Raw genomic sequence first — 22,258 nt, forward strand, 5'->3', positions numbered from 1 at the left:
ACTAGAAGACCCTTGTACAATCCAGGCATTTTGCTTACAGTGTTGTATGATTGCCCTCTACAGTATTCAATATTTATATGTCTTGAGTGTGCTAAAAACTGCATTAGCGAGCTGTTCTGATTTATGGCCAGGATTAGGGAGAAAACAAATAAAACACTGTTCAACAAATAAAATGCTGTTCATTTTCGTTCACATATCAAATTATCAAAGAAGGCTAATCAACATGACTTATGTCAGGCATTTATACTTATTTTAAAAATGCTTTGCAGAATATGTTTATTCTGTAATGTGATTCAAAACTTTATCTTCCATTTACAGGTGGGTAGCCGTGTTGGTCTGCCATAGTCAAAACAAAATAAAAATTTCTTTCCAGTAGCACCTTAGAGACCAACTAAGTTTGTTCTTGGTATGAGCTTTCGTGTGCATGCACATTTATCTTCCATGTTGTTGATTACTTATCTATTTCAACTTAAGACCCTCGCCTGGGGTTCCATATTTTGATACGTGCTTTACTAAAAATAGATGAAATTCAGCTGTGACCATAATAAAGTTTCCATTATGGATAGATCCAAAGCAATTTGTGCTTCCTTTGAAAGACAGTCCTCAAAATGTTAAAGCTTTAACTGCAGCTACAACTCTTCTAAGAACACACCTCCAATACTTGACTTTTTCATCAATCTGCCCTTCTAATACATCCACCCTTCCAATGACTGATCCTCACTGTTTCATAGCCAAAACTTAGTGTTTGTAGCCAAGAGAATTCTCATACTTATAAATCCATGGGCATGTTTCTAGTCATTAAAACCTTCCTTACCTATGAAATATGTCCCTCCAAGCAAAAGCCATTGGGGCACAAAAAAAAAAAACACGACCTGAGCCTATTGACTTAAGAGTACACTAAGCATTCCTCCTAGTCTTTTCTCCATTCAAGAGGTGTCCTTTAGATAAATGACAAAGACTGCCAGCACCAGAAGGCCTCTTAGATTGCAGAAAATCTTCTTTAAATTTTGTTCATTATCATTCCACATAATCTCACAGTTCTTCATTTAGTCTCCATAGGACTGGATCAATGGTCATCGACAAAAGTGACCATAATTTCTTATTTCACCACAATGAAGTGTATGTTCAATCTCATTGCAGTATTTGGAATCTGCAACAGAGTTATCAGAGCTAGTACCGAGTTCAAGACTGTTTGTGCACTGAAATGGAATCAGGGTTTTCTTTTACTTTCCACCAAGGCTGAGGTCAATGCTTATATCACTCAACTTGTTTGCATCTTGTATTTGAAAACTGGTGCTCAGAATGCTGGAACTAACAATATTTTCACTAATAGGTTTCTGAGACTTGTTTTCATTTACTTGTTTTATATATAGTAGGCCTATATAAAAAAAATCAGGTTCAGAACATTTATAAATAATGTCACTTGCCTTAGATGCCTGCTTCTTTGCTTTTTTCTATATTCTGCACTGCTCAGCCTGTTCCGTTCATCTCATGATGATAATTTAATAACAACTAAAACCAAACTATTCCCAAAGTTAAGCAACATGTAGCACAATAAACATTCAGAAAACAATGTGATATAACCACCATCACAAACGACCACAAGTCATCTCATACTAACACAATAATTAATAGAAGGTCCATGCCTGCATTATCATGTACTGCACTGTGGGGCTACTACAAACACTTTAAGATGAGCTTCTCCCAGTTGTTCTGCAGTAAGACCAGGATCAGTGTAATATGCTCAAACCGTCTTGCCCCAGTGAGTAACCTGGCCGCCAAATTCTGCACTAGCTGAGGTTTCCGAACTGTCTTCATAGGCAGCCCAACGTATATGCTGACTCGAGCCTTTTCAGGGTGACCTGTGTAGTGATTTTTTAATTTTAATTTTTGCATCCTGATTTTTTTTTACACAGAGGTTATATGACATTGTGTTGTTTTCCCTGCCTGCTTAAAACATACATCTCTTTTCAGTTGCTGCTGATTTTAATCATTGTTTGAATGTTTTTAAATAAATGTTTTCAGTTGTTTTTAATAAATAATGTGAATGTTTTATGTTATATTTTTGTAAACTATGTAGAGGCTTTCTTACACATTACCGGTAATGCTCAATACACAGCAACTTCCGTTTGGTTTGTGTGGCAGTTATAGGACACCACCAATAGAAGGAATGGAAGATCCTTTGCTAATGTACACAGGGCAAACAGTTAAGAACAAATGTCTGTACTACTCAGCTGAATTAATCTCTAGCTGAGAACAGGAGTTAATGTATGCTCATTATTTGTTAAGCTCTTTATATGAATATAAATTTGACATTCAAAGCAACAGTACCAGCACAAATTCAAAATATCAATTCCTCTTGATTACATGGCAGCTATTGCTTGCTAGTGGTGTTTTATTCCAAAGCAGAAATCTTGTTATTTCTTATGAGCTTTTGTTGGAAAACAGGAATTAAATTTACATTTTGAAATCATACTCTTTCTTTTTTAGAGTTATAAGGGTGCCTTTTCACCTTGAGCTGAGTTAAAAGCTGTTGTATTGATTGCAGTGGTTGGAAACCATCTGTTAAATTTTTAATTTAGCTTTATTTGGCAGGTATGAGCTTTCAATTGATCTCTTGAAAGGCTACGCACATTCTGTCATAGAGCTGCTATCTTCATTTTAAAGATACAATAGCTTGAATGAATATTTTATGTAGTATCTGCATAAATGAATATTGACTAAAAGCAAAGTATAATTTCAAACTAAAACTGCTTACTTGCAAAATAAGGGTTACATGAAAAGCACATATTTCATTAGAGTTGACATAAAACCCTGTGTTTGGGATAATTATTTGAATGGTAACAGATCAGTTATTTGTACCTCTCACCCTTCTGAAGAATGAGACAGTTTCTCTAAACAAGCAGCAGGATGAGGCGGGAAAAGTTTGAGGTGCTAGACAGAAGCTTCAAACTACAGGTGAGGATGCCCTACTCCCTGGGCATAAAAAGCTAACACAACACATTATGGCTGCTTTGCTGGATTAATCTTTTTTATGTGGAAATAGTCTTTAAAGACTATTTTTAAAAAATCACATGTAGTCTGAATAGGTGTATTCTAGTCTATCACTTTAGCTGCTCATTCTGATCTATATATGCAGGAAATGAGGCTGAAATGAGATGTGGGAGTCCGGAGGTAGAATGGACCACTTCAGGTTACATGTGAAAAAGTTTTATGCTTGTCTGTGCAAAAAACTCCCTGCAAGTATAAAACTAGCATAGCAGGGCTGATGTCCTAGTTTTTAACTAGCAGGGACAGATTTTTTAAAATTGGGCACATTCAGAATGGCACCCTGCACCTGTACCCTGAAGCAGTACCATCCATTCCACTACATCATTCTGCTGTGTGTGTGTATTCAAGTCTAAACTGGATAAATGCCAAATCAAAGTCATTCTCATTTCAGTTTTTATGTAATTAATGGTGCCATTCCTCTGGGCAAAATCTGCAAATTTTCATTTGCAAAAAGATCCCAAGTGGTGTTGCTCAGCTTTAAGAGCTGTCTAAAAATGTAGTTTCTATTTTATAAGAGTACACTGGAGGATAAGTAGTGTTGTACGGTAGTAGTAAATTTTGGAATGCAGGAGTTCACAGCCATGCCCCCCCAAAAAAGCCAAAAAAGCCAGACAGCTTTGTTGATTCATTTTTGTTGATTATTTTATTTACATTTATAAAATGTACAGTATATGCAGCAGGCTACAATATATGTCTAGAAGCCTGGGTTTTATTGGTGAGTGATAATATTCGTAGGCTTGCATTAACAAAATAGATTCTGTAGCTCCACACTTATGTGTCTTGAACCTGTAACCGGAACTGACATTTATATTGATTAAAATAACGGTACTCTTACTGTGTTTTGATATGTGACCAACAAAGCAACTAAAATAATTTAAAATTTTATTTAACTCATTACTGATTAGTAGAGGAGTGTCAAAAAGCTTCATGTAAACTAGATAGAAATGCTTGCCTCTTTTGCTTTCAGCTGTTCTTAAAATATTCTAGCCCCATAGCTAATTAAGCAATTTAAAAAAAATAAAAGTTAGCCATTTTATAGCCACTGATTCAATTTGAGTAAATCTCCTTAAATTCCTAAGTATTTTAGCAGAACTGAATGTAAATTCCTCTGTAAGAGATTCTTTTGTTGGAGGATTTTGGTTTTTTAATAATAAAAATAATAATGTGATGAGTTTGGGGTTAGATTAAATTGGTTTTTTTAAAAAAAATCCCTTCCAATCCTGTGATTATATAGCTGTAAAATGGGGTGGGAGGGTGAGCAGAGGTAAACCATTTTTTAAACCAAAGTAGGTCTGCTTTGTAATGTAAGCAAGGACAGCAAAACTTAACAGCTGGAGAACTTTCTGGAATATGGCTGGAATGGGGCTTGCTTCCTCCCCCATTCCCCTGCCTGGTGGTTTCATCAAGGTATCTGTGTGTGAAAGTGAACAGAAGAGATTGGTAGTCTTGGACACAGAGGTCCTTCTTACTCTCTGTGAGCATCCAAACCTTAGCATTAGGAAGCACCCTATAAATTTGATGGGGAGCAGGGTCGGTTGGAGTTTTAATGCTGGGAATCTTTCCATGCTAACAACTATACTGCAGTGCAACCAGAGCTTCAGGCAAGCATGAAGGGTGGAAAACCTATATGCATCTCAGGGCTTTCTCTGTCTTCCTAAAAGTACTTTTTAACCCCCAAACTTCAGGGAACTTGGAGAAATCTAAAAAGTCTATCCCTATTATTTCTCCCTCCCTTGGTGGAAAGGGAACATAAAGAGGTTTGTTGGCCCTTCATAGTCCCCATAGATTTTCACATTTAGCTCAAACCTGCATTGTAGAGTTTTGTTGCTCAGTTTTGAGTTTTGTCCCCCTTGTAGCACATTGTCTACTAATAACAACTGTCAACAACCTGTTGTCTGCCTACAAAGTGCCCACCATTTGGGAATTTTGAGCATGTGTGTATGTCTAAGCATCTTGGGAACCTATTTTCATGAATCTATTGCGTTAATTTGTTTCATGTAATGGGAAAAATTGCTACTTCCCTGGGTGATTGCCAATGGCTTCACTGAGAGCTGCATTCCCAAAGGTTCTTAGACTGAAAAATGTAATCTTTCCAGTAGCATTTATCTGGCTACTAGTAATATCAGTTGCCACTTTAGATGTATATTCTAATAAATGACATTCCAATTAGGACATGGAGTGATCTGGGGGGATTAGTATTTTAAAAAGCTGCATAACAGTAAAGCTCTTGAAGTGATTCTGCATTTAACAATGTGGATGCTGCTGAATGTCATCAGAAATTTTGCTAAATACTAAAACAGGCCTATCTTCAAATTGCTGTGGCTGGTGTCATTCCCACTCATTGCAATGAGAATTGCAGCAGTTCAGTGCTTTGATGAGAGCAGACACTTGCAAAACAAAAAAGGCTCTTGAAGGCAATAACAATGCTTTCAGAAATGGGTTTTTTGAACATTTAGCACAGGGGTTCTCAAGTATTGTTAAGGTAAGTCTCACTCAGTCAAGGATACATCTATAGAATCCATCTGTGTAAAAGGCAGAGGAGGTGGTCTGTGTAGGCAGTTATTTTTTTCAGTTTGGGCTCAGATCAAGCTGTTAAAGGAGAAGAGGAAATAAAACCTAGACACTCACAACATATCCTGAATCGGGGTGGGGTACATAGATTGTCCATGCATGAAAAGGAGCAATAAAAACTACCAAAAAACAACAACAACAATAACAACAGCTGTGCCACTATTATCTCACTCAATATACAGTATTAGTGAGTAGCTATATGCAACTGTAGCACTAATATGCAAGTTTCAGTTCAGTATGGAATGCAGAGTAATTGGGAGGAAGGGTTCAAACTGAATTCATCTTTGCACAGTGGCTCGGGCCTCCTCAAGGACATCTGGCTTTCACTTTGATAAATTTAGATTTAGCACAGTAAAGTTCATAGTACAAATGAACACATAATTCACACTGCCCCCCTGGCCTGTAGATTTTACAACCAAGCACATTTCTCACTGTGCATAGAACACACACTGTAAATCTGAGCATCTGTGTATACATTAATGCACTACTTTGTTGTAATGACTCATTTCTTGATTCAGAACAAGGTTGTCTAATATGAACTATTCCTTCCAAAAACCAGCATCCTTCCTTCTCCTGAGACCAGTTCCCACCTTTGGAAACCAGTTTTAACCAGTTTTATAACTGGAAGCTCAAAGTGGCCCAGATGCCTCTTGCACAGATCCCTCACTCATAAGTTTGAGTCCTGCCCCAGTACTCCCTTCTCGTTTCACGCAAAACTTGTCTAGCAGTAGTGATTATAAGGCTTTCCCCCTGACACATAGACAATTGAATGTGCTTGACTGTACCATTCAAATGCCATTTCCCCAAGAATTTGTTTCCAACTCAAACTGTGAACTTTTCATCTAGTAATGCAGCTGTCCCAAGTAATGTAGTTTTCAAGGACACCTACTCAGTACTGGCGCTGATGTCCATAAACACTTTTGTAACTGCTTTTGTGTCTATACACATGCATATGTTAACCCGTATCTCCGACATTCACACCATGCATTTAAAGCATATGGTTTCCCCCAAATAATCATGAGAACTGTGGGTTGTTAAGAATGCCAGGCATTGTAGCTCTATGTGCAGTAAACTACAGTTCCTAGGATTCTTTGGGAGAAGCCATCTCCTTTAAATGTGCTTTACTGGAGACAATTGCATGCCATAGATGTTATTGCAATGACAAAAATACTCTGTATATATACACAATATTCCATTGCTTATTTGAGGAAAATTTGCCAATTCCAATAAGTGCCAATGTAAATGAATCAAACTGTTTAGTTATACAAAATGGGAGACAGTGAGTATAATGACTTTGTGCCAGAGTATATAATGGCTTTAGTTGCAGTAACTCTACTCATTTGCAATGAATACTGCCATAGCATTCCACCCTTTTATGCTTCCAATTGTCTATGGATCATTTATTCTAGGTGCCATAAGTAGACAACACTCACTTTAAATGTAAATGTTGTGCTGCAAAATATACTCTTCTTTATAGTTTTCTCTGTGAGCAATTTATCTCTCCCAAGGTGAAGCAGAAAAGCCTGAGAGGAGGCCATGGCTCTTTGTAATTCTTAACTCCAAAGACCCTCTTAACCTACTTTGTTCTCCTTGACGTTTTTTTACTTCTATTTTGCATTTTAGTGAGAAGCCAGCTAGAGAGGAAGTGAAAGTAAATTATTAACTAAATACAAACATGGATGCTTTGACTTGTTTTGCTAACATATACCGGTATGTGAAGTTTAGGCATAAATTTTTCCAAAGTATAAAACCATAAGCAAATATGCTAAATATCAGACATCAGTCTGAGCACAGAACCCTCAAAGGCCAAATTAAGAGGAATGTCCACATCTTTAGGTGGTAAATTATTTCAGTGCATTATTTTTTCTGGTCTGCTTTAATCTCACACTAATCACATAGAACTACTTGTTTCCTTTTGCCGTTATTTTCTAAATTTACTACTTAATCCCTGCTACTGGATCTATCACAGGATGCCTCTTGCCACTAAATCAATGCCTCAGGTAAAACTGTAGAAACTTTGGGTGAAGAAGACGGGGGAGAACTGAGTGAGGGATGATAATCACCATTAAAATAACTTTTCACTAGTTTATAAGAATTGAGAGCAGCCTGGAATTGTGGATGGTGTCAAAGTAATCCCAAACTAGAAGCTGATAGAATTACACTTCAGTATTTAAAAATTAAATGTGAGCAGCAGTCCCATTCTATAGTTTTTCCTCAACTTGGCTCAATGATTGTATTTTTTTTTTCATTTCATTTAACATAATTTGTATATCACTTAATGGTAAATAAAACTTGTGAGCAGTTTATGAAGAATTTTTTTTTAAATAGTCTATAAAAATCAACGTTAAAAGCAAGCTTTTAAAATTCAAAATGTAAGTCACTAGTTAAAAATAAACATTACAAGCTAAATTACAGATTAAAATGCATGTCAATTTTGCACGTCTGGGTAGGTTTTCCTAAACAAAAAGGTGCTGAAAAGAGAACAGCAAAGATGCCTAATGTCAATGGGCAGGTAGTTCCAGGGTGTAGGAAGTGCTGCACTAAAATATTGACTCTTTACAAGTGCAAGACAAACATTATGTGACAATTGTAAAGGCAAGTCATTGTAAAAGCAAGTTTTATGCAAGTTAAAGTGGTCGTGCAGGCATAGATGGGGTAAGGTGCTCCCACAAGTAAACTGGTCGTAAGCAGTTAACAACTTTATATTCTAATAGTAGCACCTTAAAATTTGGCCTGTACAAATTGGTAACCACTGTAGATCTTTGAGCAGGGTTGTTTTATGCTGACAGGGTCTGACTCCAGTCAGAAACCATTCTGCATCCTTCTGCACTAACTGTAGTTTCTGGACCAAGCACAAGGGAAGCCCCACGTTGTGTTCAATTTAGTACTCCAACCCTAAAGTCACCAGTTCCTGAACTACTGTGATTAAGAACTCCTGGTCCAGCTGGAGCTGGTAGGAAGCACGTCTAGCCACCAAAACTTTCCTGGGCATCCAGCGACAAACATGGATCCAGAAACAGGTAGGTAGCCGTGTTGGTCTGCCATAGTCAAAACAAAATAAAATACAAAATTCCTTCCAGTAGCACCTTAGAGACCAACTAAGTTTGTTCCAAGAACAAACTTAGTTGGTCTCTAAGGTGCTACTGGAAGGAATTTTGTATTTTATTTTGTTTTGACTATGGGTCCAGAAGCATTTCCTACCTATGTACCTGCTCTTTCAAGGGGAGCACAACCCCATCTAGGGCAGGTAATTGGCTAGTTTTCAAACACTGGAAGCACTCACCTACACATCTCCATCTTGCTTGGATTTAAGCTCATCTTACTTTCCATCATCCTTCCCACTGCTGCATCCTGGCACCAGTCAGGGTCTGCAAGGCCTCTCCTGATACCAATATTATGAGAAATAGAGCTGAGTGCCATCACCAAGCTCCTAATGACTGTTCCAAGCAACTTCATATAGATACTTATAAAGATTAACTGCCAGGGGCTAAAAAGCACTCTCCCATGCTACTCTCTGGATTTGGTCCCATAGATAGGGCTGGAACCACTGAAACCCAATGGCCTATTTTCCATGGAGCTGGTCCAGGAGCATACCATGGTCAATGATGTCAAAAGCTGCAGAGAGATCAAAAAGAAGAAGCACGTTTGCAGTCCTCTCATCTCACTCTTGCTCAAGGTGAGCAAGGCCAGCTCAGTCAATAGTCAGGTCTGAACCCAAAATGGAGTGGGGCTAAATAATCTGTGTTATCCAAAAATTCATGAAACTGCCCCACAAGGCCTCTTTCCACAACCTTCCCTAGGAAGGAAGTATCTGCAGCTGGTGAGTAGTCATGCCAAACGAAGGGATCCAGGGTCAGTTTCTTTAGGAGTGGCCATAGTATCACATTTTCAAGGCAATACAGGGCCACCCCTTCACCCAATGAAGATCTATGTGTGCGTGTATTTAGACCCACATGGACACATATTTACAAAATACAATATATATATATTTGCAATGACGTGAATCTATATATACATGTTTGGTAAGAAGCAATTATAACTTAAAGGTAAAGGGACTCCTGACCATTAGGTCCGGTCGCGGATGACACTGGGATTGCAGCGCTCTTCTCACTTTACTGGCCAAGGGAGCCGGCGTACAGCTTCCAGGTCATGTGGCTAGCATGAGTAAGCCACTTCTGGCGAACCAGAGCAGCGCACGGAAACGCCGTTTACCTTCCCGTCCGAGCAGTACCTATTTATCTACTTGCACTTTGACATGCTTTCGAACTGCTAGGTTGGCAGGAGCAGGGACCGAGCAACGGGAGCTCACCCCGTTGCAGGGATTCAAACCACCGACCTTCTGATCAGCAAGCCCTAGGCTCTGTGGTCCCATGTTTGGTAAGAAGCAATTATCACTTAACATTGTTCAAAGAAGTTAATAATAATAATTTAGGACTTTGTGTTTATTGCATGCCAAAAACAAAAATGCTACCATCTGCAATGCCAAATTCACAATTGACAAAATAAAGTAGACAAGTTTAGGTCATCTGAGCTGAGGAACTAATCAGAAATGATTTATCATTCTAACTTAATTTGACATCAGCAAAAGACTGCAATGCCAAAAAGAAAGAGGAGTGAGATGCACACGCAAGCGCACACACGCGCACACACACGTGCACACAAACAGACCTTGGCCGAAACCCATTTCTGACCTCTAATGTCTGGACCTAATTAATATGTCCTATTTAATTGACACCTATTTATTGATTGATTGATTGATTGATTGATACTGCAGCCATGAGATTGATTGATTGATTGATTGATCTGCAGCCATGAGATCTAGAAACCCCTGATTAAAAATGAAAGCTGGGTTTGTTATTTCCATTTTGCCATCCTGTGCTCTTGATTTCTTAGTCATTGTGCTAGAGCGGGGGTCTGCAACCCGCGGCTCCGGAGCCGCATGCGGCTCTTTTGCACCTTTGCCGCGGCTCCGGGTAGGGCCGGTGCGTTTAGTGCCGAAATGTAGGGGGCGCTGCGCCACGCTGCTGGCCCGCCTGCGCCCACCCACTTCTCTACCTTGCTGGCGGCTGTGCTGCTCATGCGTGCCTCGTTTCGTGCCAGCGCAGGCGCAGCAGCAGACCGCAGCAGCTTCCCTGCTTGTGTTTGGCTGCTGCTGGTGGAGCTGCTGGCTGCTGCGATTCGATGAGGCGCGACGACTCGACGAGGTAAGGAGGCAGCTGCGGGCTGGGCCAGGGGCGGTGGGCGAGGGGGAAGCCCTCTTTTAAAAAAGTGGAAGGGCCCGGCTCCAGGACACATGGCAGTCTGGGAAGGAAAAGGAAGCCCGGCTGTTCAGCTAAGGGCGGCCCAACGGGATGAGATGGGCACGGGAAAAAGCTCAGGGGACGACCGGTCCCGGGCTCTGTTTCGGGGGCGCGCAGGAGACTTCCCTTAAGCAGCGTGGCGAAAGGGGCCCGAGCGTGGGTGTACCGATGGGGGGGCAGGATGTGGCAGCGGCTAGAAACGGGAGTCGCATGGACTGAAAGAAGGGTTTTATCCATTCTGAAGGAATGTTTTCCCGCACCTGCAGGGGGGACGTGATCAGCCCCCTGCTTCAGCCCCTCTCAGCTGCCTTGCCCAGCCCCTCTGCTGGCCAATAGTGATTGGGGCAGTGTGCATGCTGTGTGCTTTTGCATAAGTTTGCTAAACTTTTAGGGTTGCATTTGTGCTGTTCATGGGGCGGAAGTATTCTGGGGGGTTGGATTTCCCCTTCTAGATTTGCCCCTTGCAGCGTCAGGCGTTCGGACGGTTCCTTTAATACAGTGCTTGTTGTTTGGCGGGGGGGGGGAGCGTTTCGTGATATTTTGCCATTTTGCCTTCATTACCTGTCTAAATTGTGCTATGAGCTTCTGGGTGTTTATATTTTTGTGGGCCGCAATGGTTTTGCGGCTCCCAGTTGTTGTTTTTCTCTTCGGAAACGGGTCCAAGTGGCTCTTTTTGTCTTAAAGGTTGCAGACCCCTGTGCTAGAGAGTTGGGACCAGGTGTGGGCAAGTTCAAAGCTATTGCTTAGCTACAAAACTCCTAAGTAGCCTTTAACAACACATTGATTGACTATACCATTTCCACTACTGCTTAGATTCTCTTACCAGCAAGACTTTGGTCACGGAGCAAGGTTTCTACAAAAGCGCAGGAGCTATCAAACTATAAATCACAGGTATCTGAGCTAGACAAGGTTGCATCAGCAATGACTAGGCACCAATTTTTTTAGTTGCCTTTGCTCTCCCACCCCTTCCTGGAGCATGAGCAGGGCTCTGACTCAGAACATGTGCTGGTTCTGAACCCATCCTCCTGACTAGGGCTCAGGGAAGGGAAAGTCGAGTGATCTGGGGGATCTGCAGCTGGGAGGTAGGACCAGCTAGATTGTGTTAGATCCCCCAAATCCATAGCACCCCTGAATGGGCCACCTTCTGGAGGGAAGGGCAGGAATCAGGCAATGGGGCTAGTTTCTACTGCGTCACATTGAAACCCATTAAGTGCTAGGTGGGCTAGCTTGTATGAGTGCAGGCTTGCATTGCTCACTATTTTCGACTACAGCATGTGGAATTCTGAAGATGATCTAAGCATTCACTTTCTCATAAGAGAAGAAGATAATTTGTTATAGTAATGCTAAGCACTCACCTACTTTTTAGTACACCTACCCCTAGCCCCAGTGTTGTAGTTCTTTTACTGGCTGTTGTAATAAGGTTCATAAAATGCGCACATCACAACTAATAGGAAAGCTTGCCGTACATAGGGGAAGGTGATTTGTGTTATTTTTCAGCTGTTGCAGCAAAGCATGTTTCTTTTCGTTCTAGCTCCACCTAGAAGTGTTCACATTACTTCAGGTACATTGATTTTACTTTGGGATTACGTTAGAAAATATTAGTGGGGGTGGGGGGATACACATTGTACTTGGAGCATGATGCCTTTATTGTGTCTCTTATTTGACTGAGTGAAATAATTTTAAAGCACTGCTTTGTTTCTCCCTCTTTCCCCAGGCTATGAATACAGAAGAGGAGCACGAACACTGGCAAGATAAGGAAAGCTACCTCTGTGCAGTGTGCCTGGATGTTTATTTTAATCCTTACATGTGCTATCCCTGCCACCACATCTTCTGTGAACCTTGCCTACGCACACTTGCCAAAGATAATCCAACCAGCACTCTGTGTCCTCTGTGCCGCACAGCAATTGCCCAAGTTTTTTTCCAACCAGGTATAAAGCTTTTAAAGATATGTTTCATCTTTCCTAGTAACTACAAGTAAATATTTAGCTGTCTTCCCTCAAAGTGAATGTTCAGGACTAATTAGACACTGTACTCCAAATCTAGTATAATGGTAACTAGTCATACATTAGGCATGATGGTAGCAGATCCATGTGTCTAAATCCACATCTATTCCAGTTATGTAGAGAAAGGGATGGGTACAAATGTTAGTAGCAAAAGTGGAAAGCCGGGAGGGGGTGTTAAACTGTCCCTCACCAAGCCAGGAGGTCCTTCCAAGACACATTTGTCTTCAGCTGGGCTCAGAATCACCAGTATTGGGAGAAAAGCACTTGGGGAGATTGTGTGTGTAGCACTCACTTCTCCATAGCCAAACACCCTGCCCCTACATAAGGGGGGGGGGGGCAGATGCTGCTTGAAACACATAATCAGTTACGTTCTTATGTAGTCAGAGCCTTAGTGGTTACAAGTTTCTCACACTCTCTTCTTTCAGGTGCATCCAGAACAGCACTCCAGAACACAATTTTTGTTGCAGGAACAAAAAAAAAATGTTTTTAAATAGAATTAACCCTAAATCCCAGGATGCATTCACTTAATAGTCTTACCTATTGCTAGGTCCACCCCCAACCATGTTTGATGGAATAAACCCAGAAGCATAAGCTATACAAAAATTAACGATTACAGCAAGTGTTTCAGTTTTTCCACAATATGATCTATCTCAGTCCAAGTTCCTGTGAATAGCTCAAGGCATTCCTTTCTCACGACATTAGAAATATAGCAATAGATACCAGAATAGCAGTAATCCATTCTTCTAAGATTTCTCCAGCTATGCAACTTTTGAAATTAAAGAGTGGGTACAAACATTATCTGGTTGAGCTTAGATACCCTGCAGCCCAGAGAGCTTTTTCCTTATTAAGTTTTCAGCTTTGAAATCTGCAGTAATGGGGGAAGAGCACTTGGTATGCCCACAGGACCAGATAAGATGCATTTGTGGTTCAATGGAAATTGAAGATCTAGCTTATTATTTATTGTACTGTCCATTATATAGCACATCCAGAGATAATCACTTGGGCGCTTTTCTAAAGAGGATGAATAATGGCCCACAAAATTCCAGATTAATTTTTTTGCTAGGTTTCTGCCAAAATGGTGGCAGAGACAACTTGCCTGATTGAGTCAGGAAGGAAGGCTATTAATTGCAAAGGTGATGAGAATCATTAGTGATACTGTGTTTATGCATTGAGGTTTTGGACAGCTTTCCTCTGCACTAGAGCCCAGGCTAGACTATGCTTTCCCCTAATCTTCTCTGCATATTTATTTAGAAAATGTTGATACTACTCTTCATCTTACAAATGGTCACAGAATGATATCAAGCAAAATATAAAAGCATCATAAAACACAAACAATAATTTAAAAATAATGGAAACACAATAAACCATCATAAAATCATAAAAAATAAGACAAGGGTTAATCTCTACCAATTTCCTGCCACTTAAGTACTGCAAGCTGATAGACTACCTAGAAACTTCATCAGCTAATAATCTACTTTAGGGTGCTGCTATATAAAGTTGTAGAGAGCTCTATAATTGCATGTGCTCAGCTTCCTTGACTATAATAGAAACCCTTCTGCTTTAAAATTTATGCTTAATATTCATATGTTTACTTCCTAGACTGCAGCCCTTTATATAGCTAGGGATGCTATACAGTGGTGCCACGCTAGACGAAAATATTTCGTTCCGCGAGTATTTTCGTCTAGTGATGCACCAATGTAAATCGTGGTTTTCGCTAGATGAAAAAAACAATTTTTCGTCTTGCGAGGCAGCCCCATTGACGAATTCGTCTTGCGGGGCAGCCTTCCGCTAGACGAATGCCTTCGTCTAGCAAGTTTTTCATCTAGCGAGGCATTCGTCTAGCGGGACACCACTGTATAAGTATTCAAGAAGATGTCATATCATAAATAAATAAGCTAAAAGTATTGCTCTGCTTTCCTTTGGACCCCATCAGTGAGTCTGGGGGTGAGTCCAGTGAGTCTTGTCATCTGAGCAACCCAGGACCTCCATACAAACTGCCCAGGCTTAAGCCCCAGAGAGGTCACTTTAGTGCTGCAAATACACTGACATGTATCCTTGAACCTCAGTGTGTATAGCTAGACATACCCAAATGATTACATGCAACCTATCTGGAATCTGCTGTGGCCTGATCCTAAGCGTACTTGTTCTGAGTTCAGTGGGACTTACTCCCTGGTAAGAATGGATAGGATTGCAACAAGAGCTCATGCTTGCCAGGTTTTCTTATACTGTATGTGTTTTGTATTGAATGTTTTAATTTTTTGGATTTTAAAATTTCTTTATGTGCTGCATGGATACAGTGTGTGTGTGTGTGTGTGTGTGTGTGTGTAATATGTGACAAATGTAAATAAATCTGAAATTCAAATCTTTGGAAATTACAAAATTTAATTATGAAGTGGTTTAGATTTGTGACATGTTTTTTTTTCCTTCCCCCACACTGCAGAACTGAACAATTCAACAAAGGCTCACTTTCCTATTGAATATTCAAAATTAAAGGAAAACTTTCAAGAATCCGGTTTAGCAAAATGGCCCCTCCCTAGTTGCAGGAAGGCATTCAGAGTTATTGAAGGTAAGAAAGATTACTGAATATTTTGCCTTTTCGTGTGTCAAATGCAGCCTGTAGCATTCATGTGAATGGATTTGATGCCATTTGTTTGCCCCTACCTATAAATTTTGCAGCCTAAGGTCTCAAGATTCATTATATTACATGCGGCAGAGTTCATAACAGGACACTACTGGGGCCCTGTATTGAAAGATTATAAGATAATACCACTGTTGAGATTGGTGGGTCTAACTGGTATTTGGAGTAGTCTGTGCACCATGTTATACAAAATTATTGCTGTGTTTCACATTTGAAACCTAGGTATGTGACATTTTCCTGCAAACTTACTATCAGTTTCCCCAGGAAATACCAGCATGAATCACCTGAAGTTTGCTTTCTTTTTAATACAGCTTCCTACTAACTTCCGCTTACAGGTTTTCAGAATCTTAAGCATGACCTATGGGACGCGGGTGGCGCTGTGGTCTAAACCACTGAGCCTAGGACTTGCCGATTGGAAGGTTGGCGGTTCGAATCCCCGCGACGGGGTGAGCTCCCGTTGTTTGGTCTCTTTGCTGTCTGATGCTGAAGAGGAAGGAGCTGAGTTACGATGCTCCAAGTGTGTACCGGTATATGTAAATAAATCTAGTTTAGCCAAACTCCTGGGCTACTGAGTCTGTATGCTGACTTCCTATACTCTGCTGATCCTGAAGTGTGCTGATGCCTCTTAAGTATCAGTCGCTGTAATGTTTGGGCTGTAGAAAGATTTTGAATCTCCCAAATGACCCACCAGGAGGGAGAGAACATGTCAGTCAGGCATGTGTTTCTGCCAGACTCCTACTTGTGTATAGGACCTCCTGACAGACATGACTTTATCACTTATTCTAGGGAGCAGAGCCCTGCACTGACTTGGTTTTATTTGAAACATTATTCTTTACTGGCAAGCCTTTGAACAAGACTGGAAGGTTTGCTTTGAGGGTACTATATACAGAATTGATAAACAGTTGACCCATAAGCATCTTCCAATGTAGTACTGTAAAACTGGGTCAGTCAAGGTCAGTCCTTTTTCACTGAAAGCAACAAAAAATGTTCTGTGGCCTATGGAGCATTTATGGTTCTGCTCCCAGGCAAAATTTACAACCAGCAAAGACTATGCTTTTCTCTTCTTTCATTGAGTACCATTGTCCTACTAGACTTGTGCTGAGCATGTATTTTTTGGTGTTACATAACTGCCATAAACACAGCACAGGACACGCATTGTTGCTGGTATCCTTGTTTGCCCAATGTCACTTTGAAAAGAGTAGTCATGCAGTATGAAATGACAGATCTGATGGAAGCAACTTCAAAGAGTTGATCTAGCTAAATGTCAGATAAAGGAAGGAATCTGCAGAAATGCTGTTGGGATTTTAGAAAGAATAATCATAAACAGAAGGAATACCTAGATGCCCTCTAACATTATTTACAGGTGTATATTCAAGAGTGAAGATGACAAAGGTGGGTTTGGGCATGACCTCTACTTCCGTCACAGGCTTGAAATTGATGGCTCATTAAACCACATCAAGCTTTGTAATTCTGTTATTTAAAATACCAAAATTTAAGAGCAGTTTTAGTATTTCAGTGAACTTGTTCAGGAGGTTGTACATTTCCTTCCTTGTAGGCTTTTATGAGAAAGGTTGAACAGGCATCTGACAGGGATACTTTAGGTACAGCTATATTGGCAGAGATTAAGGAACTGAACAACCGTCCTCTGGTTTCCTTGCTGCCTTATGATTCTATAATAATGCCCACCTAGTCATTAATAAGTATATTAAATATCAATTAATGTTTAACCAAAAATACTCATGAATTAAAGTCACTGCTTCTCATCAGTTGGTAATTAGCATCCAGTTACAAATCTGATTATTGGTATTGACTAGCTGTGCTAGCTTAAGACTGTTTTTGTTATGAGAATTGCTATGTGTCACATAAAACAGTAATCACTGAGAGTAAAAAAAACAAAAAAAAAACACCCAAATGAGTGTGCCCAATCAATTTTACTGAGTAAAACTCTTGGTACATCCCTAGTTCTGCTTTCATGCCGGCAAACTACTTGCTGGCTCTTTTTTCTAATTCCTCTCCCTATATTGTATCTCTTAGGACTGCTAAAATATTTATAGAATCTCCAATGCCTTTTAGGTCACTCCTCCCAAAGGCTCTGTGAGCCATGTTTTAAACATAATGCATTATGTTTCTTTCCTCACCTTTCTACACTTTCAGAACATCCTGGGTACATGTTGCTACAGAGAGTTTGTGAACAATTCCCGTTAAGTCAGTTTTTCATTGAAGAAAAATAATAGATTTAAATTCCATGGAATCAGTGAAAACACTGTATCCAAAAAGCAAGAGTATTAAAACTAGAGATAAAACATGCAAACTACTGTCTTACAGTTTGTAGTTGTTTTACAATGCTTTACGTTTATTTTCCTTATTACTGTATTATTATTTACCTGCCCTTTGCCCTAAGGCCCCAGACCGGTTTACAACAATACAACATTTAAAACAATTTATGATCACAAAAATAAGGTGAGTCCTGAAAATAGATATCTCAGGCATCTTCAGCATTCAGGACAAGCTGTATAGTGAATTGCCAGATGGACCACTGTGAGGAATTCCACAGCTTAGGGAAGGAGGCTATTATGTTATTTTTAATAAGTGCTTATTCTGTAAAAAGTGAAAACATGCTCTTCTACAACATTGTTCTGAATCACTCAATCAACAATTAGCTTTAAGACCTGCTGTAATTAAGATAGCTACCCGCATTGTTCAAAAAATTAATTACATGCTCACTTCATATATGTAGCATTTTAAGTAAAATTGTCCATTACCTGCAATTTTCATCATGTGAAAACATGTCACATAAATTTTACATGGACAGGTATTTTTCATTCCCCCACAACCACTACTCCAGTTGAAACCACTGAGATGCAAATTCTTTGTGTCAGGCACAGGTATGGGGTACGATGGTGGCACAAGTGCTATCGATGGGGTGGCTTGAAGAATTTGCTTTTCTCCTGTGCTTCCCACATCTCTTATACAACCCCATCCCATTTCAGCTGGCACAATGATTCCAGCAGTGATTTGCTCTGCCAGTGTTCCTGTTATTCCTCTGAGGTAAAGGGGCTTCTGCCAAATCCTTTTGCCCCTAGGCCAGCATATCTTGAGTGCTGTGGCCTAAATGGGTTGGGCACTTATTGGTTGTGACCCAAGCCTCGCAGATGCTACTCATAAAGATGTGGATGCCCTTTTGCTTTCTAACTCAGCATACTATGTAGCCTATGATGATGATGAAGTAGATAAAGTACATCAATACCCAAGGCTGAGCCTTGAAGATTTGAAAAGAATAGAAATAGATCCTGAACCAACTCTCTTTCAGAGCCCAAGTTCTTGTGCATGAAGCTGCATTATAAATACAAAGACACAAGTGAATATTTCCATACTCTTAGAGCTGTGTTGCGCAACCCTGAAGAGGGTGGAAAAAATACTCTTCAGTGCATCGCGGAGATGCTGCAAATCACAAAACAAGCCATGGGGTTAGTTGTAGCCATTATTGAAAAGAAACTGGAGAGGAAAAGCAGTAAACTCCATGAGGACATAATTGGTATTAGTTCTCAAAACAGAGACTCCCTATCCCAAGGAAAATACTACTTATTGAGAAACTTCACATCTATTAACCAGAAAGTGAAGCAAACCAAATCCAATGTAAACACGAGCAACCTTAAAGCCTAACTTGAAAGTGAATCTTTGGAAATCTGACAATAGTCTTGAAACCATGGAGAATCCCATGACAGATACTAAAGAATCTGAATTGAGATCTCCTCAGATACTGATTCATTTCATTCTGACGAGCACCTTAAAAATTCCAAATCTGATGATGACCAGCAGTTCATGGACTCCTTGGAGAACATGGGACAGATAGATTATGTTCTGCCCAGTTGTGGTATCATCGCCTCTGCTCCTCGGCTAGGCAATCAGTCGCAGTCTATAAGCAGCACCGACATCAATATTAGCATTCCTATTCCTTCAGAAATCCACATGACACACTATGAAGACCAAACTAACAAATCTGAATTGGAAAGCAAAGGACCCCAGGAAACTGCTACCACAGACAATGCCGCAATAGAGTTCACCAAGCCAATTGATGCCTACTGCCACAGATTTATGCAGGACGCTGAAACTAAGATGACAAGTGTTTCAGAAATGGAGGTGAATTCTCAAGAAGCTCAGCAAGAGGTGGATCGTTTTAGCAATACTGCTTCTAAGAAAACTGAATCTTGTTTGGGAACAGCTGTTGAGGCTCCTTCTAGACCATCTAAATTGAATGTGTCATTTTCAGAGTCAGGATCCCAATTCTTAGCAGTAGAAAACACCAATGCTAAGTCTCATAACAGTCCAGGCTCCTCATCCAGTGTACTGGAAGCTGGGTCAGGGTTTCATATGACTCCTTCACCAGCAGAGAATAACGGCAGTAGGGCAGTTTCTCCTTTTGCAAAGATTCACAGCTCCAAGTGACTAATATTACACAAGCTGGTTTGACCCAACAAATCAGCTTTGCAGTTGGCTATAGTCCAGAAGAGCCCAGCCAAACCAGAATCTGTAAATGAAATTCAGCAAAATGAACTGAGAGAAATGTTCACACAGTGTCAGACGTGAATAATTCAGATCGAGAGAGCATACGCTTCAGATTTAAGTTGTACATATTGCTAAACTAATGGTTTGTAACGGCCCCTTGAGGGGAGGGGTGAACCAACTGCCACTAAGTATTGGTAACAAAAAATGCCAGTAACTATGTTTACAGAAAGGTTTGGGAAATGTTAATTGGGTTCTGAACAGGTTTCAGAATTATTGTCAGGTGAAGGTAAACTATATTAAACAGGCAGCTCATACACCAGTGGTTGACATGTATGTTAGTTTGTGTGATCAATTGCATAATTTTGTGACCAGTTTCTACAGGCTTCTGTAGAAGAAGCTGGTTCTGAACACCTGTTAACCCTAAATGTATTTAATGTTATTGGCCAAGTGATAGTGAGTGTCTGTACACGGGTGCATGCCCATGCAAGACTCAGCTCTCAGTTTTAACATAAAAGTGAATTCATTGGTGTTGAATTGCCAGGAGAACAAATCCCTCTATAAATATTTCTGTAATTATCTTAAAACTATTTTGAAATGATATGGTAAAAAGTGTCAATGCATCTGTGAAACAGCCAACTATTTTGTTTAATTTCAGCACAAGATGTGCTTGATACTTAAATAACAGATTTAAAATAGCAACAAGCCACAATGTGATATTTCCTAACATCTTTATGTTAGTTGCTTAAACTCTCAGTAACAGTAACATGCCTGGATGTGATGAATATTCATTGACCTCTTATTTCCAGGTTAATCTTGGGAACTTTCCTTATATTATATAAACCATCTTCAAGTCTTCATGCACAAGTCACAGAAAGTAGTTATATTAATCAGTTCTTACTGAAAACCTGCATGTAGGACACATGTATCTAGTAATTTATTTCTGCTTAATGTGCACAATAAAACTGTCAATTTGGTTGAGGAAGTAGCACAGAGAGAATGGAGGAAATTCAGAGACTTTTACATCATTTTAAAACTTTTCCTAAGCCACAATACCTCAAGGACTGCCTCTCCTCATATGAACCGACCAGGACCCTGCGATCATCATCGGAGGCCCTTCTTCACTTGCCTCTTCCATGAGAGATCCAAAGGGTGGCAACGCGAGAACAGTCCTTTTCTGTGGTAGCTCCCTGTTTGTGGAATGCCCACCCCCAGGGAGGCTCACCTGGCAAAAACATTCCTCTTCTCCAAGGCCTTGGGCAAATTAAACAATCTAGGGCCTTTTAAACTGTGGTGGGGTATTAGTTTGTTTTTTACTATGTTATGTATTTTTATGTTAAGTGCCCTGTGATCCTCAGATGAAGGGTGGTATAGAAATTTTAATAGTAGTAGTAGTAGTAGTAGTAGTAATCCCCACACAGAGAGAGACACTTAATCATCTCTATCCAACCATGTACAAAGGTTCCAAAGTCTCACTTCATATGAGCCCACTGATTGGGGGGGGGGGGTTTGTAGAGCCTGAATGTTATAAGATTCAGGACAGATAGAAAAAAAGTAGTTCTTCATGCAGCACATAGTTAAACTCACTTCCACAAGAAACATTGATGACTGCCAACTTGGATGGCTTTAAAAGGGGATTGGACAAATTCACAGAGGACAAGGCCATTACTACTAGCCACGGTGACTGTACTGACTGCCACAGTTGGAGGCATTAGAGGTTGGAGGTTGCTGGGAATTGCAGGTGTTGTTGTGCTCATGTCCTATTTACAAGCTTCCCACAGTATTCTGGTTGGCCACTGTGAAAACAGGATGCTGGGCTGATCCAACAAAATCATCTGATGTTATTCAGAAATGGCAAGATTCAAAAGCCAGTTGGGAACATTTCAGCATTCCAGGACATTCTGTAAATGACCTTAAAGTAGCCATCCTGGCCACGGTCAGTCAGGGAACTATTTGTCCATCTAGCCCACTATCTCTCTCCTTCCAGTGTGGTGTAGTGGTTAAGAGCGGTAGACTCGTAATCTGGGGAACCGGTTTCGCGTCTCCACTCCTCCACATGCAGCTGCTGGGTGACCTTGGGCTAGTCACACTTCTCTGAAGTCTCTCAGCCCCACTCACCTCACAGAGTGTTTGTTGTGGGGGAGGAAGGGAAAGGAGAATGTTAGCCGCTTTGAGACTCCTTCGGGTAGTGA

At 40.3% G+C, this 22,258-nt stretch overlaps 1 protein-coding gene and 1 pseudogene across 2 annotated transcripts in view; both read left to right on the forward strand.

The window, feature by feature from the left end:
- RNF180 (ring finger protein 180) overlaps nt 1-22,258 on the forward strand; it is a 50,727-nt gene that overhangs the window by 23,629 nt on the left and 4,840 nt on the right. The window contains exons 5-7 of one of the 2 annotated variants that reach the window (XM_033164442.1): nt 11,736-11,813; nt 12,637-12,850; nt 15,366-15,491. In XM_033164442.1, coding sequence (XP_033020333.1) covers nt 11,736-11,813; nt 12,637-12,850; nt 15,366-15,491 — 418 coding nt within the window. The remainder of the gene's footprint in view (nt 1-11,735; nt 11,814-12,636; nt 12,851-15,365; nt 15,492-22,258) is intronic. The other variant, XM_033164443.1, reaches the window with a different exon arrangement.
- Nucleotides 18,676-20,204, forward strand: LOC117055244 (annotated as a pseudogene).

This window comes from Lacerta agilis, chromosome 11, assembly GCF_009819535.1.
Source record: "Lacerta agilis isolate rLacAgi1 chromosome 11, rLacAgi1.pri, whole genome shotgun sequence".
Lineage (NCBI taxonomy): Eukaryota > Metazoa > Chordata > Lepidosauria > Squamata > Lacertidae > Lacerta > Lacerta agilis.